Here is a 26,293-nt window from a genome sequence, read left to right as displayed (position 1 = left end):
CCGTGGGTTCCGCGCCTGCAGCTCGGTGGCAAGGCCTCCAACAGGACCAGTTCCTGGGACTGGACCGGCGCCGGTCGCGCCTCCACATTGACCTTCCCCGGTGCGGCTTCCCCCGTGCTGCGAAGAGTTCCTCGGCGTCACCGGTGCCCACTGGTGGTGCCACCCCAATCCTCATACCCGATGACATGGAGCCGGTCGGGTGTCGATGCCAAGACCGGCACCGACGGAGCCATGTCGTAAACCTGCCCTTTTCTGCAGGGTTGGGTATGGATGAAGAGGATTGGGAGGGAGAGCAGAATCCCTTAGTAAATCCAGCAGTCACAAGAAATGGACTGGTATGAGGAACTGGTTGATGCTAGTGGTTTGTACACCTCCCCAGACTCTGGCATGCTGTCTCCACCTACCCTGGCTACGGAGGAGGGGTCATCATTTGCCATGGTGGTGCGTAGGACTGCGTAGGTCCTGGACCTGTAGCTCACTAAGGATGCAGTCAAGACTAACGTCTTAATAGAGGTCCTGCAGCCTGGGGTCTCCTTCTCAGAACCCTTGCTGCCTATGAGGCCCTGATGGAAGTCCTCCTTGGTACCTGGTCTAAACCCAGCACAGGGGCTCCTGTGAATAAGACGATTGCCCGCCGCCATCGCCCTGCACTGGGCGAACCACTTTTCCTCACCACCCACCCCACCCCAAAAAGCTCGGTGATCCAAGCTTCCACTTCCCTTGTGCGTTCCCTTCCGCACCTTTGGACAGGGAATCCAAGAGACTGGAGAATTTTGGGAAGACATTTTTTCGTCCGCCAGTCTTGCATTGCGGTCAGTAAAGACTGCATGCCTTTTGGGCCGTTTTTCCCATTCTATATGGGACACCCTTGCATAAGTGCTGCCTAGGCTCTGGGAGGAGGACCGAGCTCTACTCTCCCAAGCTATTTCAGACAGGAGAGACGCACAGAAGTTCGCCATCAGATGTGACTTGGACACGACATACTCGCTGGGCAGAGCGATTTCCAGGATAATGGCGGTCCGTCGCCACGTCTGAATGTCTGGCTTCTCGGGGGGTGTCTAAGCTAACATTCCCTTTGATGGCTCTAGTCTCTTCGGAGACGAGGCAAATCCTGCCCTTGAGCGCTTCAAGGACTTGCAGGATATCATGTCGAACAGGTTGGTGTTGCAAATAGTCCCAAGGGGTTACTCCCTCCCCTTCAAGACTACCCCTCCATCCATGCCTCTAGTATACGATGGGCTGATGGAGGATCACCTTGTCCTACTCCGCGAGGAGGTCAAGACTCTCTTGGCCAAGGGAGCTACAGAGAAGGTTCCCTGGCCAGAAGTGGACTGTAGTTGTTATTCCCGCTACTTTCTGGTCCCTAAGAAGGATGGAGGCGTGCGTCCTATCCTAGATTTTGGAGCCCTCAACTACTTCCTCAAAATAGAAAAGTTTAATATGCTCACCCTAGCTCAGGTCCTGTCTGCTTTGGACCCAGGAGACTAGATGGTAGCGTTGGACTTGCAGGACGCCGATTTTCATATCCCCGTCCTGTCTGCCCATCGTCTCTACCTGAGGTTTACGGTGGGCCATGAGCACTTTCAATTTGCAGTGCCCTTTGGCCCCACCAGCACCCCTCGGGTGTTCACTATGATGATGGCTGTGGTCGCAGCCCATCTGCGGAGATAAGGGGTTCCAGTCTTCCCCTATCTCGACGCCTGGTTGTTGAAGGCGAGCTCGCCTTCGAACAGTTGTCACTCACATCCAGACTACGGCGAGATTCCTGCCTTCACATGGGATTCACTATCAACGTGTTGTAGTCACACCTGACCCCCTCTCAGACGCTTCCTTTCATTGGAGCGGTTCTGGACACAGTGCAGTTTTGGGCTTATCCTACCGAACGGCGAGTCCAGGATATTCAGGCTATGATACCGATGTTTCGGCCTCTATCCTGGGTTTTGGCAAGAATGACTCTGAGGCTTTTGGGCCTCATGGCCTCCTGCTAGTGACCCATGCACGGTGGCACATGCGGACTCAGCAGTGGGATCTGAAGTTCCAATGGGCACAGCATCAAGGAAATCTTACCGACCTGGTTCAGATTTCAAAGGGCACTGCAGGAGACCTGCAGTGATGGCTAACAGACCACAGTTGTTTCAAGTGCAGACCCCTCTCCCTTCCCCACCCAGATTGCACAGTAGTGACGGATGCGTCCCTTCTGGGTGTGGTGGCCATCTGGGAGAGCTGGCGATCCGAGAACTCTGTTCTCTAGTGGAAGCCAAGCTCCATATCAATCTCTTGGAACTTCTGGCGATCCGACTGGCACTGAAATCCTTTTTGCCATCAATAGAGGTAACTTTTTTTAACATGCATTTACCTCTGACACCATTGATCACAGTTATATCTTTTCTCAGCAAGCCTGTTTAATGACTGCGAGTTTTAAGTCAATTATTACAATCTCTAATTTTTTAAAACAGAAAGAACACTTCTTCATTTCGCAACACACATGTCCTTTACATAAAACAGTGAAAATTATTTACATTTTGTACAGTGACTTAATGACATATCACGAAACATAAATAAAGTACTTAAAACAAACGGAGAAATTATTGCACTACAGTAATAAGGTGTCCACTTTGGTAAGTCTTGGGAGCTCAAACTAATTGGCTCCTCAACGTTAACTTTTTAATGTGGTCCTGAGCAGAGTCAGAGAGAGATGTATCGTAGTAATTCTAGAGAGCAATGAACTGGATTGTTGTTTTTGCTCTCCAAGGAACACTGGTGTCTAATTTTTTATCCCGAACGTGTCTGGATCTCTGCTAGCCGATGCGTTTCGACCTGTGTCGTATTGGACCTATATTTTATTCATAAGGTCTTCGTCAGGGCTGTTGTGTAGTTCCGGTGGGACATCTTTTTCCTGTGGAAATAATGATATGCCTATTTTTAGTATGTATAATAAAGTGGGGTGTTTTTCCTAAGGACGTGATTTGTTGGGGAAACTTACGTACACTCAGTTGTAGGTTGCTGTATCGTCTTTGCCTATAACACATAAAAGAGAACGAATCTATGAAATGGGAGTTTCACTAATGGTTTTTATCTTACTTGCATCGTTGAGGCTATACTGCTTAATTGTTACGTACCCTTTTAGTTGATTCTTGGGGTAAAGGAATGGCATGTGTTTCTGATCCAATCTTGCTTATTGTGGCTAGTTTCTCTGAATACAAAGGGGGGGAGGCTTAGTTGTGTTAAAGAAGTCAAAGCATTATGGTTTGTTTATACACGGGGTAATGCCTTATGCGTCTCGTTTAGTGTGATTTAACTGCCACTCTTGTCTCGTAAATTGGCGATGTATAGGGGACGCAACAGGGCTTTCTATATTTAAATTCGGGAGTCTTGGCAGTCCTGAGTATTCGTTATGCATGCAGGTGATTGCTAATACTCTGTGCCCCTTCTTCGCACCGCGGTGGCGTGATATCTAAACTTGAATTACCGCTTGTTTCTCATAGGTCAGTGTCGGGCTGAAAGCGGAATAGGGCTTTGTGCGGTTACGTCTTCATGATCGTGGCGTTTTATCGAAGTGCTCGTTGACAATGGCGGTGCTTGTTAGTGTCGTGTGCCCCTTCATATCACCGCGTGGTTGTGAGGGGACCGCAATCATTATAACGTGATTTTTTCGTACCTTGCTGTTGGTGGGGTACCGGCTTTCTGTTGGTTCGACGTTTCCTTCCTCCACGTCCACGGCAATTGGGAAAAGCTCCGTTTCACTGAGATGTGTTGATTGGTTCATTTATGCTTCCGACGTGGTTGCGTTCGGCGTCTCTATGGTAACGTTGGGGGTGTTACTTTGGAGCCCTGTTGTTGAATCATATTCCTATCAATAGAGGTAAGGCTCGTACAGGTGTTCACAAAAAACACTACCGCAATGTGGTACTGCAACAAACAGGGCAGAGTGGGGTAGTGAACTATTTTTCAAGAGGCCCTGCGTCTCTGGCCTTGGCTGATACAACAGGGCATTTCCCTGGTAGTTCAACACCTGGCCGTTTCTCTGAATGACGAAGGTGCCTCGCGGATCACAAAAGATTTATGGAAAAATCCAGGGACTGCAGCACTGGTTGTGCTGTGCCGCCGTAGGTGTGACAAAGGTAGCATATGTATCCGTCTGCCTCTGCCGACTGGAAGAGCAGTTTTAACTTGTAATTCGACTTTGGTATTTAAAAGCGTGGCAAAGCCCAAACATATATTTTTGATAGGTATAAGCAACCCCTATGGCAGGTATAACAAGCCCTAAGGCAGAGTGCAACAGATTTTAAAAGCAGAGGAGTTGATTGCCCAGTTTGGGAGTACAGGGTTACACGCTGACCCTTCAATGGTGATAACTTCTGAATGGTGCGACCAAAGTTGATACTGTAAGTTATCAAACAACTCATTACATTAGGCCTTGCTTGATGCTCAAGTCAGAATTATTATAACTTCTTGTGGCGTGCGACTTCTACAAAGTTGCCACTTTGTTGCATGAAGTCTCCTGTGACCTTTATGGTTGCACTTGGGGCCTGTCCCAGAGTCAGGTTTCGCCCTCCTGGATAGACGTGCAAACGACTCCCAGGAAAGTACACAATAGAAGTCTACATGTGGGCAGAATGAAGAATTCTCGGCTAGCCATATGCCACACTTTGCTGAAAGTGGTCATCAAGAGGAAGATAATCTAGTAGTTCATGAGCTTCTGACAGCATCCTCCCTTGGGGGAATTCTCTGAGCATGAAAAACAGTATTCCTGGAAACCCAAACTCAGCGGACTGAAAAAAAAGTAACGAAGAAGAACTGCCCTGTTGCACCAAGGTCCCGGTGAAGAGAGGCTGCACCGACATGGACTTCTTGTCACCTTGCATCACTGGGAACCAGGGTTTAATGCTCAAAAATTGCCCCGGTGCTGCAGGACCTGGTAGAGTCGTTGGAATGCGGCTTGATCACCCAGAAGGCAGGTGACTGCAATACCAGGCGACTGGACTTCTGCCAGGTTTAAGAGAACTTTGAGGGATGTCGACCCTGTGGGAAGGATCCCCTCATCAATCCGGTAAACTGAGAAGTAGCCACAGGAAGACACCTGTTGACTGCATCGCACCCACAGCATCTTTTTTATTATCTTCAGCATCCTAGAACTGACTGAAGACTGCTTCTTCCTCCAAGGTATGGGTTTCTGAAGACCTTGCTAGTTCCCCTAACTGGTTCCGTGCCGGATTAGGTGTCCAAAGTAACTCTAACTGACTGCAATACAAGTAGCCAAAGTTTTTGCCAAAAGCTTTCTGATTGTCCTATTCGTTGAGTTTGCCAAAGCTTTTTTGCGTTTGAGTAAAATGTGCATATTTACTGTATTGTGTAAAATCTGTATCCCTGGAATCCTTTGGTGGATCTTTTCCATTTTGGTGTCTAAAAATATATAAAATCAGCTGTATTTTTATAAATTGGTGTTGGATTTCATCAGTATCTGTTATTTCTTCATTAATCCTGTTTAAATGCTTTACACTTGTTTCTTTGTTTTACCCTTGTTGCTCAAAGTCACAACTACCCAGGGTTGAGCTATGGGTTTCATAAATTAAACCCACCGGTCCTAAAGGGGTTGGTAAGTGTATTACACAGCAGGTCACACAACCACACCATATAATACACCTAATATTACACACACTTAAAAAGTAATACTTGGGAGAAATCTCAAGTTCCCCCAAATTATCTGTAAGCTGGATCACGTTTCGCAGAACATCCCTGGCAAATGTGCATTTAAATACACCATTGCAAACACTTCTCAATTTCCTAAACGCCTGTTGTGGTAAATTTTAGATACCTTCTGGGCGGTGGTTATTGATTCCCCTTAAGGTCTGAAAATCACGTTTTACAAAATGTACCCTGCATGACGCATTATTAGTTAACATAACTTGTATTTTGTCTTCAAATAACAAGTGTTTATGGTTACCAAACGTAATAGTACTCCTTTTATTGCCCTCAGAGAATGGACCAGTGACTATGAGGCCAAACAGATCCTTGTTATTAATGCATGAATCCATGGAGCCACCAAATCAGGCTGTTATTTGTTATGCTGGTTTTTAGGTCTCGCCTGAGCCAGCGCATGCGTAGCTCTGCGAGACATTTAGTAAGTGAGTTTTGAAAGTGCTACCACGGGCTTTTTCTGGCCTCAAGCTTGCGGATACACGCGCGTGCGCAGCTGCCATCTGTCTTTCCTCCGTCACGGGTCATTAAGTGCATCGCGATCGCGTCACTTTCACGGCCGTGTGGCCAATGCTGGTTTACATTTCGACCGGTGCTTTAATACATTGCGTTTTGATGAGAAATATGCCATGTTTTCTATTGTAAACGCGTATCTTGCTGCCTCTTCCTTTCCTCAGTGGCGTACAATATTTGTACATAGGTGAAACAAGTTGGCGCCATAGCTATTTCTTTCTATTCGGTGACGTATGCGGATATAGCGCGCCCCTTTCACCGCCCTTATTTCCTCATTATAAAATAAGCACGGCCAACGAGGCGAACCTTCCATCATTCACTGCAGTAGGGCAACCAGAAGCCGAAAGTTCCATCCTACGGCCTGCCATCCCCAGCCTCTCCTGCCAAGATGCCTGGTATCCTACTCGGTGAAGTGTTCCCCAACTTCGAGGCGGACACCACCATCGGCAAGATCAAGTTTCATACGTTTCTTGGAGAGTCGTAAGTAGGGAAATATTTGGGAACAGCTACATAGCAGGTGTGGGAGGAACTCGCGCAGCCTATAAGAAGGCTAAGTTTTGTTGGGAAATTTACTTCCGTGACCTTCAATTAGATTGGTTGCTTTGCTCGTGACTGGGCGTACTGTTGTGGCATACGTTTAACTCGCAACTGTGAATATCATTTTGTGCTTAGCTCAGAGACATTAGGTCACTAGTGACGAGCAAGAAACTGCTGCATTTAGAGGCGAGGTTGAAACTTGTGCTTGGTGAAGAGTAGTACAGCCTGAACTCCACACAAGACTTTACTTGGACTTCTCGTGTGTGCAGGGCAGCACCTGCTAGCATAAGAATCCGCTCTGCTGTAAGTCCTCTGATCTCAGTGAGCGGTCCCGCTGCTTCCCTTGTTAAATAGGACGGACTGTTCAGAACAAGACGACCAGTGTCCCTCCTTTTGATAATATGTTCCCTAGTTCATTCAAACACACCTTTATGTATGCATTCTGGGCTATTTTGTATGTTTTTTTTTTTTTTACATTTCTGAGACTTTGGTGGTGTTGAAATAAACTTCCCCTTATTCTGTCAGATTTCACTGGTGTATCATCCTCTGATGTGATCAGTGTCAAATATGATGCCATTTAATGTGATGTCAACGGTATACAAGCTCCATCACACTCCTAAGAGTCTTGAAAGCTCTGTGATTATTTACTGAAAACATCACAATTACGTGTGATTACTAGCCATAACTTAAAGAAATATACGTATGGAACTGTATCGTAATTGAGAAATCTTTTAAGTTACTCGCTGGCCAGCACTAGTTTGTCTAAAAGTGAATGTAAATTATAAAACAGAAAAAACCCTCGTCATAAATCAGAGATGCCATTCAGGCCATGTTCTGTGTGAGATTGATGCTGAAATTTCCAAGACTTGGTGGTGAAACCAGTTTGCTGTTGAGAACAAATGGGGGGGGAGGGGGAAGTGGTAATTGACTTTTCATCGCTTTAAATGAGACTGTGAATGACTGATCTATTCTTCGAACAGTTCTGTGTTGACTGTAGCCCCGTCATAGCTTGCTGCCAATATCAAATATATCAAGTCCTTGTCAGTAGAAATAATATAGATCAATTGAATTGTGCACACTCAAACCAACATTTTAGTAGGCACTTAAACTGATGTTACAATTGCCAACTCTGCCTTACTCTCGTTTTGAAGGGTCTCCACCATAGGTGCTTGCAAACTTTTTCCCAGGAGCCAAAAAGTATGGTCTGTGGTGTGACCAAGGGCTGTACTGATACCTGCCTGGTGAGGGGGGTGGGATGGGAAGAGGCGGGGGGGAGTAGGTGTAGAGGACGTTATGCATTTACATGGTGTGCACAGTGAGTCATGAAGTTATTTTGAGGGTTTCTTTTCATACTGTCCTCTAAATTAAGCTCCTAGCGTCTGAAGCGTTATAGATTTGACAATACTCTGTTAGGCTTTATGTGACCCGCTATTCCTCTACCACAACATGTGGTAAGCCTTCTCTGCTTGCAGTCGCTAGCTTTGACGAGGCAAATACACAAAGGAATTACCAGTGGAGTTTCCCAAGATGTGTTGTATTGTGAGTTCAGTGTGGTAGGTTGAGGATGAGTCTGGCTGGCAAGTTCTGAATGGCTTATAGTCTTCCAGTGAGTTGCTTGCTGATCCCAGTGTAGAGGGTGTTTCCGTAATCCAATTAAATATCGATTAGGCGTGAATCACCATTTTGAGGTCTCTCATGCGCTACATAGGAAAAAGACCTTTAGCCATCGATTCCCTTTTTCTGCCAAAGCGTTGCATTGCTTTGAATGGCAACGTCTGGCGATTCCCTTGCGGGAGCGAGCTTTAAAACCATCTGTTTGTAATTAACAGATGGTTCCTGCTCTCTCCCGCAAGGGAAACAGGCGCAGGCCCCCTCCTCTCTCCCCTTCCCCTGCTGCCTCCTTTCAGCACGAGGCACGCACACGCTTGTTTTTCTTTCTGTTGCCGTTTTTGTTATTCTGACATTTTGGCGCAGTGCAGGCTTTCAGGGCCCTGAAAATTTCAAGGCACGCTAAGCTATAAAAGCTTCCTTGTGTTTTTTGCTTTTATCAGTACGGCCATTTGCAAAGGGGACATTTAAGGCGAGTAGAGAGACTTTTCCCTGGGAGGTTGGGGGAAGGCACAACCCCCTTCTCGTCTCTACTTCCTGCTCCGGGAGGACTGGAGCTCCCACTCCGCTCTCAATGCCAGGGCTCCTGCGGGCGGCAGAGTGCGCTGCCTTGAGCCCCTCTGGCAGACGCTGTCACTTCTGAATGAATCCCTCTGACGAGGTGCTGTAGCGTCTCCAAGTTCACCCCCTGCACTCCCGGCAGAGCCTCCTGCCGATACCTCTCCTCCCCGAGCCGCACTGTGGCCTACGCCCCCACTGACTCCGAGTCTCTCCCACTGAGTCTGACTGCTTTCACTTTCAAGATCACAAAAGAGCTGAGGGGAGACGCTGCGGCTGAGAACCTTCCTCAAAGTTCGCTCTGCAGTGCACTCCCTCTCCTGCCGCCCCGGCCCACCAGCCCACCCTGTGTTCCCTCTGCAGAGTTCTGGCCTCGGTGTCGAGTATGCGCAGGTCGTCCCTCTGTGCTCATGCCTCTAGCAAAGGAGTCTTAACCACTGAGCGCCCCCTGCACATCCCCCCACCTACCCCGGCTTTCCTTGCAAACCCGACCCTCCGAGCTGCAGATTCAGACTGTCTCTATTAGGGAAGTCTCCTCGGCTGAGCTCCGTCTGGAGAGTTCTCCTCAGTGCCCCCGATCTGTGTCCCCCTGGTGAGTTTTCTACACCGAGTTCCATTCACTCTCTCCCTTCCTTTCTCTGTGCGCTTACGTAGCTCCACACCGTGCCCTGAAGAGTTCCCCGCTCATCTCCTTCTGCATAGCTCCCCTCTGTACCCAGAAGACCCCCCTTCCCCCGGGTCCTCTCCTCCTGTATATCCCCACTTCATGCCCAGAAGAGTTCCCTCCTCTCATCTCCTGCAGATTTCACCTCTGCGCTCAGAAGAATTTCCTCCACTTCCCTCCTCCCGCAGAGCTCCCTGCAGCTCCAACTCATCTCCTCGGACGCAAACCTTCTCCCGAGCTCTCCGGCGAGCGCGCCTTCATTGCACCCGTGTTAGCTCCTCTGTTTACCAGTGGTGTTTCCTACTCTTTTGCACAGGGGTCAAAAGCACAACCGCAGCACGTGTATCCACCAACTCCCCAATCGGGGGGCGGGTGAGGGGGCAGTAGCACCCCCAACCCACCCTTTCCCTATCCTGGGGAGGGGGGGCTTAAACTACCTAATCTAGGGCACCAGTGACCTCCACACTCCACAGTACATCTCATGCATCCGCAGGCTACCGGGTTGGGGGTGGGGCGGGTTCACCCGTTCACAGGTCACAGAACTCCCACATGCACCTACCCTGCACCCTCCTTCCTGCCCCTAACTCAAGCAATACGCCCGCCTGCTAGAGGCACATTAAAAACAATATCCCATGATCACAACAAATCGCCACTCTGCTGTGAAAAATGGGAGATTAAGAGCAGAAAAACCAACTGGTCACCAATATCTGACCTCAAAAATTAATAATTTCAAGAACCTTAGTTTGCAGCACTAGGACACCAGAATGGCGAGTGGGCGCTATATAGAAACCTGTCTCTTCTTAACCTGCTCTAACATCTGTGTGGCCATCACAGAGTAAATTTGTTTTAAACATGCATAAATAAATGTCGGTCTTCCCTTGCCGCTCAAGATTGCATTTGGTCTGTCATTTTTGGGAACTAAGGTACGAGGAGATGGAGTAATGTTGCCCAGGGTCACACGTGAAGCTCAACTATGAGAGCCGAGATCATAACTCGGACCTCTCACCCATCACACTTGTTGTCTTGAGATGTTTTACATTGTCACTGTCTTGTTTGCTCACAATTTGGGTTTTTAAGACTAACCTATGGCGAGTATTGGTGAGCTATCCAGGAAATAATCCCTTCTATTAGTTTAGTAATAGCAGATTTATCTGTTGCATCACATAAAATATGCTTGTGTCTGTAATTTCTCTCGACTAGGTTGATTTATTTGAGTCCGTATTAAGAAAACTCAGGTAGGATTCACCTGGGTGGTTGCAATGGTGATGTGGTAGCCTTCCCTTGTAGGATAGGTTGAGCCTACTGCCTAGATTTAGGGATCCTAGAGCCCAGATGAATGCCGCAGACTAGATAGGATAGTTATTGTGGGCCGAAACATGTTGACGAGTGTAAGACGGGTTTGAGTCATTGTTCTCTACCTACCCGCCCGATACAGTGGTTTAGACATACCTAAGGTGCCTCACTAATAAAGGTCATAACCGAGGAACTCTAAGGTATTTGAGATTATCTGGATCCCGTTTTGTCCAGTAGTTTTGTTCAAGAACTCCCTAATGTAGGCAGGTGGATATCTGACTATGGTTACCCCCAACTTTTTTGCCTAGTGTCTAGCTGGTTTTTCGACTTAGTTGGACTGAGATCCTGCCATTCAGGGTCTCAGGCTGTCTGCTCTCTCTTTAAAATGGACTCCATGTACCCTAGGTACATACCCAATTGGTAAGGGTCACCTTATTGGACCCTGTACAGTGTACCCTAGGTACCCAGGGCATAGGTGTACCCTAGGCCTCCCAGGGGCTGCAGCATGTATTATGCCACCCCTGGCCTGGCCTTCCAATCAGACACAACTGGCTGATCACTCAGCTGGGGCAAGGTCGTGTAATCACCCCTTGCTTAGATATAGTATACCTATATCTACCCTTAAAATAGACACGTGTACCTGTGAGCCACTTCTATGGCAGGTCTTAACAATCCTGGAGGCAGAGTGCTTGGTAACATGTGAGATGGTGCTCTAGCATGCGCTGAGCCTGTCTGCAGCTTTCGGAACCATGTCCTTATAGCTGTTCTATGATATAGCCTACCATATACTCTTAAAGTACCTTATAATCCTCGTGGTTATGGTAACTATGGTTTGGCTTTATCAAAACATGGCGTGTAAGGTTTCTAACACTTTGGAATAATACCCCCATACCATTTCTGGTGATGAGGATATTATTCCTCCCTTCTAGAGGGAGAGACATGTTAAAATCCTACTTTGCTGTTTAACTCTGACCAAAGCCTCAGCATCACAAAATGGATGCTGCTGCCACAGACACGAGTCTGACCTCCTGCAGCTGGGAGCCCTCCCAGCCAGGGAGGCCTGGACAATAGGTTTCCTGCTTGGGGAGGTGCTAGCACCTCCCCAGACAGACTTTAGTGTATTGGGGCAGGGAGGGCTGAAAGGAATGAGACATGCCTGGGGCACACAAGGTGCTCCATGCATAGTCCAGTTCAAACCGGTGCTGGGGCACTCCAGCCCCAGCCCTGGCGCGAAACTGGACAAAGGAAAGGGGGTGTAGCCACCCCCCTTCCTGGTCCCACCCATAGGAGGGACCTTGCAGGTAGCCCAGCCCACTAGCCTAGTATATTAGAAGGTAGCTGAGCCCTGCAAAATTAGATTATCCTGAATCTGCAACTTGAACAGAAAATCTGGACCTTCGACATTCGACCTCAGGAAGAAGACTGAAGAATCTCCCTTGTGGCCAAGGAGTGACCACCCTGGGCAACCAGGCACCATCCAGCGACCGCTGCTTGCTTTGCGACTGATCCTATGAGGGACGACTGCAGAGACTGACCAGCGCCGAGACTTCTAGACACCTCTGAACCAGATCCACATCTACAGCAAAGCTGAGACCCGTGGAGGCGACGAGGGACGTGGGACCGGCGACTTGGGAAAAGTGGCTAGTAACTGACTAGCGCGACTTCTGAGGCTTCCTCGAGGCTGTGCTTGGGGAATTGAGAAGCCCCCATCCCGAGCACCATCTTACAAAGATCAGCTCCCCACACTTCACGTGTTCTGCGTGGGGCCCTTCTGCACCTGACTTGCTCGACGTGTTGTCCAGTTGCTGGCCCGTTGGCTAGTGACCTCTGCGACGACGAACCTTTGATTTCACCTTGCTGGTCCGGCTCCTCGACGCCTCCTGGTACCCGTGGCTGCTGCGACAAGCTTCACCTCATCTCCTGCATCTGCACGACATCGCCTGGTTCCTTCCTGGCTCCTGGCTGGTGACCTAGACTCTGTCCCTTCTGCTTGCAGGTATCCTTCCTTCTTGATTCCATCCTTGGGATCCACCGGACACTCTTCACTGACTGCCTGTCAGCAACTTTCCTTCAGGTATCCATAGGAGTCAACGACGAAACCCGACGCAAGTTCCCACCTATGCACCCACAGCCCGTGGGCTTGGTAACTTGAGTACTCCGGTGCTCACATGGGTATTGACTATCCTAGGGTCTAGTTTCCAAGTCTCGAACTCCTAGCTATTCCAGAAGTGTCCTAAAACTGTTAATTTCTAATAACTACTATTTCTATTGACTTTTACGCATTACGCGTGAGTGTTTCCACTCTGCACCTGAATCCCGTGGGCCTCCCACTTCCTAACCTTTGGTAGTATAGTGTAGCCCCAGCGATTCCCTAGGCCTATCCTGTGTTCGTGACAGTGGTTCTTATACCACTTACTTAGTATATGGTTTGCGTGGCCCCTAGGGCCTAACTGTATTACTTACCTGTGTGACTTAATGTATGCTTAAATAAGACTGTGTTGTACTTACCTCGAATCTCATAAAGAGTGCTGAGGGTATTTTGACTAGAATAAATACATTCTATTTTTATATACATCTGTTGTGGTGTCCTTTCATTTGGTATTCAAGGGATTACAAATGGTATAACAGCTGGCTTCACATGCCATACAGAGTTTAGCCTAAGACTGCTCTTGTCCATGCTACCACTAGGATAGCTGGTCTATAAGGTTGACTTTACAACCAATCACCATAAGGGTTGTTTGGACTGATACAAGGTGTACACTAGAATTAGTGACATCATATATCAGGCCAACTTCTCGCACCTAATACCGCCAAGTCTTTGAGGAGGTCAAGCCTTCCCTGGTGGTACTATCTTACCAGGGTGGGGAGAGGATGCCAATGATGAAGCATCACACTATTATGTGTGTGAGGCATCTTCTTCCATAAAGGATGGCCTTCCCATTTAATCAGAATCCTGCTATATATAACTTTAAAAAGATTGATCCCTTTCCTAAATCTAGGAATTTATATTCCTTGTGAGACTTTAGTTCATCTTACTAGCACCGTACCTTGTTGTGATATACTGTGTTTTTGGGGTGGGACAGGTGTCCGTGCAAGAGGAGGGCCTTGGCGATGCTAGGCCTTACAGCAACTACACTTTCTAAGGCAGCTGGCTGTTACCTTCTCACTAAAACAATTAACGCTGTTACCTTCTCACTAAAACAATTAACGCATTTCTCAGGGCTAGCTGATACTCTTGCATTGCTTAGGGTTCACTAATAAACGTATCTCATTCTTAAGCACTGCAACCCGGTGAAGCTGGTTACCCTGATCCTTTTAAGTCCTTGCAGGTGCTTTGGTTTCACAGGCACCAAAAGATATGTGAGATGTATAGGCTGACGGCTCAGGATCTGCTGTGGACTTTTCTCCTCGCAAGCGAAGACTCAGTACTCCATGGTGCCTGAAAATGGACAAGACGGATCCTGTGGGTGGGCTGTGGAAGTGATGATAGCAGTCTTTCTGGGCAATCTACAAAACTTATATTTAGCTTGAGACTTTCGCACGTTTCCTCATATACAGATCATGACACCTCACATGCTTATAGGTGGTCTCATTAAATTCCTGTAGGATGGAAAACAGAACAACAAGAGTGCTGTCGCCCATAGACATGTATCATGCAATAAAGCGTTCTAAGGGTATGGATACTACTGGAAAAGGGCCATCTCCGTATAGAAGGTGAGCGCTGGCCAGCAGATTACATGCTGAGGGGTCTGATGGTACTGACAGTTCATAGGCTGCTTAAAGCACACAGTGATAGCTTTCTCCTGAGCTTGCTGTACACTATTTCCCACTTCGTCTGAGGCATGCTTGTAAGTAGTTTTGTTTCTCCACTGATTATTCTGTGTGTTGCATTTACTACCCTATCGACAAACTCCTATTACCTGTAACCCAGAGGCCTCCACCATAGTATTGTGATATCCTCTAGCTCTGTAATGCTTGTACTTCGTGTATTTCCCGTAGAAGTTTTAATGTCTGGGGCAAGTGGTAGTGGGAGTTGTTAACAAACCGAGAAAGTGTTATCTCCGAATTCAGCAACGTTTTGATTACAGTGCGGTGAAGTGCAATAATTTCTTCTGTTAGATAAAATCAGTAGAAAAGTGGGAATAATGTCTTTCATTGCCTTTTCTCACATTTCCATCCGTTCCCTTGCATCCCCAAAAGCCTGCTTTTAAATCGCCCTTAGTGTGGGCTTCTTTGTTGTTGCAATTAAAACTGTGTGCTTTTAAACAGTTTTTAACACCCGTGTATCGACTCCCACTGCCCCAGAACTTTTCATTTCCCTTATCACCTCTCATCCAATTATGCTTTTTCATCACCTTGTTCACAGATGACGGCTATGTATTCTCTTTTCCATCCACAGCTCTTCACAAAAAAACTTTTCTGCACTCAAAAGCCACATTAGTGACTGTCTTGTTCTTGTTTGTACTGGTTTTAGAAATTTAAGGGAGGTGAAAACTTTTTTGAGGATTTTACAGCAGCGCACTGTTATTGAGCTGGGTTATTTTTTTTACATTTCTATTTCTGCAGGGAAGTCTTTTTTGCCCCTGTTACTATCCGTGGAGCCCTTGGGCATGGTCTGGGAAAGAACACTATGTGCTCACCATGGTGGTGTTATGCCCTGGATTGATAATCATAGGCCCTTGGAGTGCTAGTTTATAAATGCAGTTGTTTCTTTTCCTGTCTCTTAAATGCATAACAAACGAGTCTAACTTTTAACACATTTTTTCTCAATAGGGTCACTATAGGTTTTGTGATGCTCTATTTCTAGTTGGAGACTTTCAACGAGCAATTGCTGCCAATGAGGAGGCTCAAATACTGTGCAAGATGGATCCGGAGGGTGTAAAAGAGCTTAGTCAACAATACTTAAAGTTTAGAAAAGTTTTTGGAAACAAACAAGGTACAGTTTTCGTCAGTTAAGTTATAGCGACTATTATTTTTACCTAACTTAATATTTAGTGTCTAAATAATAGTACATTTTTCTTTAAAATTGTAGAACTTGGAGAATTAGATGGGCGCTACTTGCCGTTTACGTAAGTACATACCAAATTATATATTTAAAACATTTTCTGAAAAGCAAAGCTGCTTCTTGCTAATCATTTCTCCCTGCATACCTCAGTACATATAATTTTTATTAATATGGATGAAGGGAACACAATTAGAATTAATACGTTTATAGAGGTCAAGATTGACATGATGATCTGGTATTGCTGAGGGTCTATATTGCAGTAGCATATAGAACATAATGGTAATTTTGGGTACATGTTCACATCCTTTTTCACTTTCTTATCACAAATAAAATAATATATGAGGATAAAGCCAGTGAGTATTGGGGTTTGTGTTCTGATGGAGTTTGACCTACCTATTTTCGGACACACCCATGGTTGTCCAGTTAACAAATTCTGGTCCCCGACTCCAACCACTACATGGCAGGTTATGCAAAGAATGTGAATCTATCACTCCATTCTTGAAAAAGCTCACTGTTCTTGGGCAAGTCAGCAAGAGTGTTACTTCCACTTCTTCCAAGAAGAGTGACGAATGGGACAAGGTTAAGGAGGACAAGCCTTCTATATCTGTGGAGTTTTATATCATGGGTACTCCTTCCTAAGGGACATAAAAGCTTTGTCAAGTAAGTGCCTAAAAAACCTGAAGAGAAACCTTCCTCATCTGCTGCGCAAATAAATCCTCCACTTAAGCTCCTGCAATCATCTTCACCTGGCACGCCTTCCTCACCGGCATAAACATTATGTGCTGTACATAAAAATAAGCAAAAGACAAAAAATTGGACGGAATGCAGAACAAATCAAAACATTCACTCCCAGTCAAGAGATCTGGGTTAAATCCATCATTATTTTGCTCACCATGCCACTCCAGTTTAGACCTGGCCATATACAAATCAGTCTTGACCCTGTGCCTCATGGTAACAGTCCAGCACGAACTGCCAAGCCAGGTCCTCCCTGGACTGGAAACAAGCATCCTAGGACTGGTTTCGAGGTTTCACCCCCTCATCAGCCAAGATAGCTTGAATCCAGTGGCATAATGAGCTTGGGGCCCACGTCTGGGCATACCCGGCGCACTTAGGCCGAGGAAGCAAAAGCCACACAATTGATGGACGGATTGCAGACCAAATCAAAACATTCACCCCCAGTCAAGAGATCTGGGTTAAATCCATCATTCTTTTGCTCACCATGCAACCCCAGTTTAGACCTGGGCCATATGCAAATCAGCCTTCACCCTGTGTCTCATGGGAACAGTCCAGCCCAAACTGCCAAGCCAGGTCCTCACTAGATCGTAAACAAGCATCCTAGGACACTGCAGGCACAGTACTTTCATTTGCTAGCCCAATGTGCATCAGGTGTGGTCCAAATTCAAGGCAGCATCTCTTTGCCATGCCCTTGGTACAGTAAGGCACTCCTTTTCTGGTTCTCTTCTCTAGTACAACGACATTGAGTGCTAGGGGTCTCCTTTTTGTACCCAGAAAGTGCCCTTACGGGAGGTCGCAGTCACTATCCAATGGGCTACCATGGTCCCTCCCTCCCTGATTACAACTTCCTGGAAAGTGTGGCATCTAGCTATCCCAGAATGCTCTATTCTGCACACTCTCAAGATGGCAGAAACTCTTGCTCCCTCTTGAGAGCTCGTTAGCCCACCCTAGGGGTGTGGCTGCCATTTGGCTACACTCCCAAGGGAAACTGGTTTGGCATCTTTTCCCACTCTGTACCTGCTGCCAATAAATGAATCGGGAGTTTATAAAGCACGCTACTCACCCGAGAGGCCAGTCTGTCTACCTACATAATAGGGCAGCAACTCCTACGTGTGCTTGCTACTTGCCCTTCAAAGGAGGCTTCCTGTTTGAAGCTCGCCTTTTAGGCCAACATCCCATGTATCTTCCTGCCAGGTGGAGTTAACACCTCCTCTAGTGGCAGGCCTCTTTTGTTACTTTTCCTGGCTCCTCAAGAGGGCAGAAGACTGTCTCATGTCCAGCCTCAGTAAATGGCCACTGGAGAACTTGGGCAACAGAGTAGCAGCATTCTAAAAGTTGCATGTGGCAATAAGTTAAATTAATTTCGACCTGAGCATCAAGTCGGGCTTAATGTAATGAGTTGTTTTATACCTTGAAGTGCCAACTTTGGTAGTCACATTCAGGAGTTCGCACAGCTGAGTTGTCAGCATGTAACCGTGTACTCACCAATGGGGCTACAGATCCCTCTTGCAGTAAAAATGACAGTTGTGGGTGTTTGCTGCTAGAACATGTTAAGACATGCCCTATTACCAATATGCTGCACCCTTCCCTAGTACTCAATAGGGCTGCTGTAGGGAGGACATACACATTATAGGAAGGGAGTTTGAGCTTTACCATTGCTTAAAATGGCAAAGCCAAGTTACCAATGTGTTTTAAACTGCCCTTCCAGTCTGCAGTGGCAGACTGGGAGCCATGTTTAATCTTATGCCTCTCAGTGTGGCACAACACGTGCTGTAGTCCCTTAGCGGATCCTCTAAATTACAGGCCATGAGTACCCTTGGTACCATCTACTAGGGACTTGCAAGTGAGTTAAGCTGTGCCAATTGGGTATAAGCCAATCAACCATGCACCTTTTTAAGGGCCAGAGCACATGCACTGTGTCCTGATTATCAGGGATCAGCTGCATTTCAGTATCATTACACCAGTGCCTAATAGTCAAAAGGGGGCAAAAGGTGGGGGTGAAATCTGCAGAGAACATGTTTCCTCATACTGTTTCAACATTCGTTCCAAGGCTGGAAAGGAAATACAGATCCCCTGGCCCATGTCTCATCACTGACTGCTGCATCCACCGGGCTGCTAATGCAATGGTGATATTAGTGTGCACTTCTTGCCAAATATGGAATGATATTGACCCTTACCTTGAATTTACTCTAGAAGGGAAAAGAGATAGAGGAGAGAGAGCACATTTTCTCCTATCATTGATTCATCAGTAGATGTATGGAGCAGGTGCTTGTTGACTAGTGAGAGTGGCAGTGGTGTGCCGTCATGGCTGGCTTAGGTGTAGCGCATTTTGACCAGAGATGTAAAACCATGTTCTAGACATGACATTTGAATGATGTTCTTCAGAATTTGAAAGCAGAGACCAACACACCCAGCTCATTGGGTTCTCTTCAAACACATAGACAGCCATTCCTTCGAGACTGAAGACCCTGGACAACCAGGCTTTTAGAGATTCTTTTCAGCCATATCATATCACTCACAGCTGCAACAACAAGAATCCTACTGTGGAAGGTCTTAATGTTTTTCTCAACACACTATGAGGACCTCAGCATTGCAACCATCTGGCTTGTCCAACACTAAGAGAAGAGTACGCGGACACTCAAAAGATCAGGAATCCAGACAACGATTTCTTACTGGCAGTGCCTACTGATTACCTGTGTGGATCAAAAAACTGCTGTCCATTCTTCAAGAGCGCTTTTCACTCCCCATAAAGAAGTGGGTTCAGGATATAGTTTGCTAGGGGCACACGTTGGTATTCATACAAAAGACACCTGGAACCCTCGCCATGCGTGCAGTGCACAACCACTCTTCTAAAGGCAGGAATTCTTTCCGGGTTACACAAAGAGCCCCTCAGACCCTTTTCAAAGACTCGACAGAACAAATGGGTCTAGGCGAGGTTCTTCCTCATCGGGAGGATCCGGATGAAGTCAGGAGGATCAACATGCATGTTGGATTCGAGGTGCCTGAACAAATTCCTCACAGTTGTTTCGCACGGTAACCCTTCAAGACATGATTTCTTACATACTGGAGACTACTTACCTTGACTACCTCTACAAAATGAGCATTTTATCATCCCGATTCCTCCCAGGCTTAGCAATTATCTACTCTTTCAGGTCGCCGGTTTCCACTACTAATTCTACGTTTTTTCTTTTGGCCTGAAATCTACGTCCCCTATATTTATGAAATAGCACCAATGGCAGCCCATCTCAGAAGATATGGCCACCATATGTACCCATATTTGGGTGATATGGGTCATCAAAACTAGCAGCATAAACAGTGCAATTGTCTATATGTCAACTTGCTTCAACCTTTTCAACTGCCTGTGTTTCACAATCAATATAGCAAAGTCCTTCTTAACGCCTACAACCAGGATTCAGTTATTGGAAACTGTTTGGAGATAAATATTTGTGAAAGCATAATCTTTGGAAGAACGTGCCACCTGCCATTAAGTAATTGCTAAGAAATATTAGCAGCTTCACACCTCAAAAGTCCGCAAGTACAAGTCTGCTCTGCATCTATCCTCTTCTATTCTACTAGTGCCCAATTAATACCTACATATTAGACCACTTCATGAGCAATTGCGCTCTCAGGGGATCTAGCCCCAATGTTCATTCTGAGATGATATGAAAATCCCAGGAAGAGTAAAGTCATCTATCCATGTTGGGCTAACAAACAGAACACAATTCAAGTGCTTTTTTTATGTTTCCCCTCTTTTTTCCTTCATAATGACAATAAATGCCACAATGAAAGGATTTAGTGTGCATCTGCAAGAATTGTCAGCATGTGTCTTCTGGTTCCAGGAGCCACAAAGAAACGTTACTCCACATCAACATCCTTGAGCTCCGAGCAATCCACAAAGAGTTAGCTCCATTCTAACCAAGGGTTCGCCATTTAACTGTATTAATATGCATGGGAAACACCACATCCATGAATTAGGTCAACAGAAAAGTAGAGACCACACCACCAGCAATCACAAAAGGCCTAGCTATAGTGTGTATGTGCAAATCACAATGGCATCTTTCTAAAGGCAGATCATCTTCCTGGAGTAATGAACGAGTGGGCAGACTCACTAAGCTGGGCAGTAGAAGAGTACAGAAATGAGAGCTCATCTAGAGGAGTCTGGTGTCCGTGTTTCAGAAGTGGAGACATCCTAATCTTGACCTGTTCATGAAGAGAGCAAACAAGAAATATCTATATTTTGACAGCAGACACTGGCAACCAAGGATGAGGGAAGTTGAATTTTTTTTTTTTTTTTTTTTAAACCGTTTATTACAGAATCCAAAAGATATGCAAAGATGGGCCTACAACCTTCAGGCCGGCCGCTAGCAAGCAGGAGGAGCATGTGATACAGACAATAGCACGCATGCTGCGGCAGAGGGGAATTCACAGGAGTTGAAAGAAGCGTTGGCAGCCACACCATCCGAACCCCACACAACGGTTTCATTTTAATATAAATAACAACAAAAAACTAATCCACAAGGCAACCCACAATCGGAAACAACAGCATGTGCTCCCCTAGGGGGGGACCCCACCAATCCATAGGAATATCGAGGGGGGGGAAAGGTCAGGACGGGGACTAAGTAGACTCATTGCCCAGAACCGGGAAGACAAACAGGCTAAGGAGACGGGGCCGGTGACGGATCAGGCAGTAACGGCGGGGTACAGATTCCCCCACGGTAGGCGTTCCAGGGGCCCCATACTTTCACCCATGTCCCAGGCTTACCTCTCGCAACATACACCACCTTTTCCCGAAACATACACCAATCCATGTTATCCTTCCACGCCGAGACAGTCGGCGACCTCTGGGAACCCCACAGTTGAGCAATGTCACGTTTGGCCACCATATATCCCAGAGTCACCCACCACGTCTGCGGCACCGAGTAGTCGGTTGGCTCCCACACATTCAGAAGACATCTCCTCGCCTCGGGCAGCAGCGGCACACGCGTAACTACCTCCAAAACCTCATGCACACCACGCCAGAATCGCACCACATCCGGGCATTCCCACAAAATATGGAGAAAGATCCCCAAAGAACCACACCCACGCTTACACAACCCGTCCACAGCATAGCCCATACGCATCAGCCTCGGCCCCGTAACATAGACCCTATGGAGTATCTTGAGCTGGACGAAGCGAAGGCGGGCCGGTATGGCCACCTCTTTCGGGGAGGCCACCGCAGACACCCAGTCCTCGTCATCCAGCTCCAATCCATCAGCCCCCCACGCCTCACGAAGGCTAGTCAGCAGCCCCGAACGGTCATTGATAAGCTTTTTGTAAATTAATGAAATCGTGCCGTCCGGTACATGCCCATCTAGCACTCTATCCTCCAAAGGGGAGTACTCCGGGATGGAGGCAACGTCCGGAAATACGGAGCACAACGCATGACGAATCTGCAGATATCGAAAGTACTCCCTGTCCTGCAGCTGGAATTCTGTCTGCAGCACATCGAACGTTTTGAATCCCCCCCCTCGTCCAGAGATCGCCCACCCTGCTGATGCCTATCATGTCCCACTTCTCAAAGCCCTTCGAGGTCCACAGGGAGCCCAGCCGCTCAGATGCGTATAGTGGCGTCGCCCGGGTCAAGCGATCCTTCCACCCCATCGCCACGTTAGCCGCGTGCCACACTCGTACCATGACCCGCGTGGGGCCCGTCAGACGTGCGTCGACCGAGCTAGAATAAAGCGCCCGATTATATTCACCACCCGGCAGTAACATCTTATCCATCTCAAATGCTGGGTTTAGAGCGGGCCCGTAAAGGCCGTGATTGATCGCAGCCAGCTGGGAGGCCCAATAATATCGCTTGATATCTGGGAGGGCAACCCCCCCGTCGTACCACGGGAGCTTCAGCTTCGCCAGGGCGATACGCGGTCTACCCTCCCAGAACAGTCGGCGCTGCAAACTCTCCACCTCGCGAAAGTAGCGCGCCGGGACAACGTCCATTGTGTTCTGTAAAGCGTACAGGAAACGTGGCAGTGACATCATCTTAAACAATGCCGCCCGGCCGAGCGGCGAGAGCGGCAAGCGCCTCCAACGCGCGACGTCCTCCTTCAGGCGCTGGAGGGGGGGGAAGCAAGTTCTGTTTATATCGGGCCTCCGCGTCCAGGGTAATGAAGACACCCAGGTACCTAAATCCCCGCGGGGCGATCTGGATAGGACAACCCCGCGGAAGGATAGGATCCTCCCCAGAGAAAACATACACACACGATTTAGCCCAGTTGATGACAAGGCCGGAGTTGAGGCCAAATGAGTGCAATACGTCAACCAGTACTATCAGTGATTTACGTGGGGAAGCCAGGTACAGAAGAATATCATCAGCGTATAGAGATACGCGGTCCTCATACTCGGGGGTCCAACGGAGACCACGGATAGAAGGATGCCACCGCAGCCACTCCGCCAGGGGCTCCAAGGCAAGCGCGAAAAGGAGCGGTGATAACGGGCAGCCCTGCCGCGTGCCCCTACCCAGCTCAAACGGAGCCGACACTCTACCGTTCACAACCACCTGCGCCAGCGGTCCAAAGTACAACAATTTCACCCAACCGATGAATCCCGGGCCAAACCCAAACTTCGCGAGTGTCGCCCAAATATATGGCCACTCAAGTGTGTCAAACGCCATAGTGGCGTCCAGGGACGCCAAAATGGCCGGCTCCCGTATGAACGGGACACGTGCGAGCAACCCATGCAAGCGCCGCAGGTTAAGCGCAGTGTTGTGATGAGGGATAAAGCCGGACTGATCCTGGTGAATCAAATCGCACACCACGCCTACCAGCCGATTAGCCAACACCTTGGCGAGAATTTTGGGCTCCGCATTCAGCAGCGAAATAGGCCGATAGGATGTGACCCGGTCCCGCGGCCTCCCCTCCTTATGAATAACCACGATAGTGGCCAGACGCTGGTCTAGCGGGAGGGAACCCGCCGAGCGGGCCGCGAGGAACATAGCACGGAGATGCGGCGCCAGCGTATCCGGTCGCAGCTTGTACAATTCGATGGGAAGACCATTAGGACCCATGGCCTTGCCGGAAGCGACCGAAAGTATGGCGAGGGCAATTTCCTCAGATGTTGGGGCGGCGTCCAACGACACTCTGTCCTCCTCTGAAAGGGAAGGCAGCGCGATATCCCTGAACAGGGCATGGGAATCCTCTTCCGAGCGGGAGGACACCGGGGAATACACCCCACGGAAATATTCTGCGAAGCAGTCAACAATTTCTTCCGGTTCAGTGACGCACACACCATCCTGTTTCTCAATCGATGGGACAACTCGACTCGCTCTCTCCTTTTTGTCCAGCCACGCAATCAATTTACCAGCCTTATCACCCACATCATACAGTCTCCCCTGTTGCTCTCTACTGAGGCCCCTGGCCGCCTCCGTAACGAGGGCCTTATAGGCCGCTTGCTTGAGTCGGAGAACATGTAATTTGTCATCCGTCACCCCACATTCTAGATCACCCTCCAACTCTGTTATCTCAGTTTCAACACGTGTCACCTCCTCTCGCTCGCGCCTCCGGGAATGGGAAATAAGGGACAGGGCCTCCCCCCGGAGTACCGTCTTGAACGCCTCCCACAGAGAGACCGCCGATGACACAGACCCCACATTATCGTCAAAATATCGCTTAAGGGATTTAACCAACTCTGCGCGAATGGTGAGGTCACGCAGGTACCAGGGATTAATCTGGACCACCCTACCCTCTCCCCTCGGAAGAATATCGAAGTGCAACAAGAGCGGGGAGTGGTCCGAAATACCCCGCGCCAAATGGCGCACCTCCCCGATCCTCCCCGCATGCGCCGCCGGCACCAGGACATAATCTAGCCTTGAGAGACTGCCATGGGCCCCGGAATGAAAGGTGTACTGTAGCTGCGTAGGATGTTTCAAACTCCAACAATCCACCAGCCCCAAGGTATCCAAGAGGCCAGACAACCACGCTTGGGCACCGGGGAGATCCCTAGGGGGGTGACGATCCTCAGTTCCGGAAACCACTGCGTTAAAATCCCCCCCAACCACTAGAATCCCCTCCGGAAGGCCAAGGAGGAGGCGCCCCAGATCCGCAAAGGTGGTCGTCTGCAACCCTGGCGGGACATAGACAGAAACAAAAACAACCACTCTGCCCTCCATTCTACCCACCAGAACCGTGTAACGTCCCCTGTCATCATGGAGCACCTCATCAACTTCCAACGGGAGCGAGGTCTTGGCCATGATGCCCACACCCCTTGAACCAGACGTGAAGCCCGAGTGGGCCACAAGGTGGTAGCCCCGTCGATTCATAGCACAAAAGGAGTTGCCAATGAGGTGCGTCTCCTGCAGAAAAACTATATCGGGTGAAATTCGTTTCAGGAACTGCAGGACCACACCTCGTTTTATCCTGTCCCCCAGTCCATTAACATTCCAGGACAAAAGACTCAGTCCCCTACCCCCCATCATAAACGAAAGCAATCACTCGTCCCCCAGAGAGCACTTTAGGAATAGCACGACGATACTTTTGCCTTGTGGTACAACTGAACAACACCCCACCCCAACCCAACCGCCCCAACAAAACTCCCCCCTCCCTGCACCCCTGCATGAGCCCAGACAGCCCCCCCAACTTGCAGTGTGCCTGTCGCCCCTATATAATTGAAACTAGTTAGACCCCCTAGAGGAGGAAAGAGTACCCCTTCGAGACCCCGCACCACCTCCAAAGGAGGGAAAACGAGTACAAAAGAACGAAAGACCCTAAGCTTGTCCGAAAGTGGCATTATATTCGTCCAGAGTGAGGCCCAGTATCAACACCTCAGTCCCGATCCAGTGGGCCGTCTCCTCCCGCCGCCCCCCCCCCCCCGCCATCCCGATCACGACCCCCAGACAAAGTGTCCAGCCAGTCCCCGACCGTTTCAGGACGATCAAAAAAGTGAGTGCGACCATCCACCTCCACCCGCAGCCTGGCCGGGAAGAGCATGGCGTATTTTAAGTTCATGTCCCGAAGCCGCCGCTTGACGCCCAGGAAGCTCAGTCTCTGCTTCTGGACCGCTTGGGTGAAGTCAGGATAAAAGTTCACCTCCATGTTCTCCAGCTTAATCGGCCCTTGCAGTCTGGAGGCTTGCAGAATCGCGTCCCTGTCCCGAAAGTTAAAAATACGGGCAATAAGAGGCCGCGGAGGGGCTCCGACCTTCGGCCTTCCCCCGGGAACTCTATGAGCCCTCTCCACGGCAAAGAATTTACTCAGTCCCCGAGGCTGGAGATGGGTAGTGATCAGGTCCTCCACGAAGAGATCCGCCGCCGACTCCTCCCGTCCCTCGGGTACTCCGATGATGCGGATATTATTCCTCCGGGCCCGGCTCTCGGAGTCCTCCAGGTGCCGATCCATGAGCGCACTCGCCTGACGAAGTCGGTGCACCTCCGTTTGAAGGGCCGCCACCTCAGTCGTGAGGCCCGACGCGGTGTGGGCCAAAGAATCGACCCGGTCGTTAGTCTTAGAGAGATCAGCTCTCACCAGGTTAACATCAACGAGGACCGCGTCGATCTTAGGCGCCAAGGTGTCGAACCGCTGGCCCACCGAGGCCTTCATCTCAGCAATGGCGCCCATGACTTCTTGCAGAGTCAGATCCGTGGGCAAATCCGGGGCACCCGGGGGGCACTCAGAGGACCTGTGCGGTCCGCCGGGAGATCCCTTCGGGAG

The 26,293-nt window shown here is 48.6% G+C and overlaps 1 protein-coding gene across 3 annotated transcripts in view; it reads left to right on the top strand.

The window, feature by feature from the left end:
• Positions 1–26,293, top strand: part of LOC146801785 (E3 ubiquitin-protein ligase TTC3-like) — a 1,762,960-nt gene that overhangs the window by 350,771 nt on the left and 1,385,896 nt on the right. For all 3 annotated transcript variants that reach the window (XM_085621278.1, XM_085621277.1, XM_085621276.1), the window contains exons 12-13: positions 15,644–15,806; positions 15,903–15,939. In XM_085621278.1, coding sequence (XP_085477404.1) covers positions 15,644–15,806; positions 15,903–15,939 — 200 coding nt within the window. The remainder of the gene's footprint in view (positions 1–15,643; positions 15,807–15,902; positions 15,940–26,293) is intronic.

This window comes from Triturus cristatus, chromosome 8 (genome assembly GCF_964204655.1).
Source record: "Triturus cristatus chromosome 8, aTriCri1.1, whole genome shotgun sequence".
NCBI lineage: Eukaryota > Metazoa > Chordata > Amphibia > Caudata > Salamandridae > Triturus > Triturus cristatus.
This window is presented reverse-complemented; position numbering and strand designations above follow the sequence as displayed.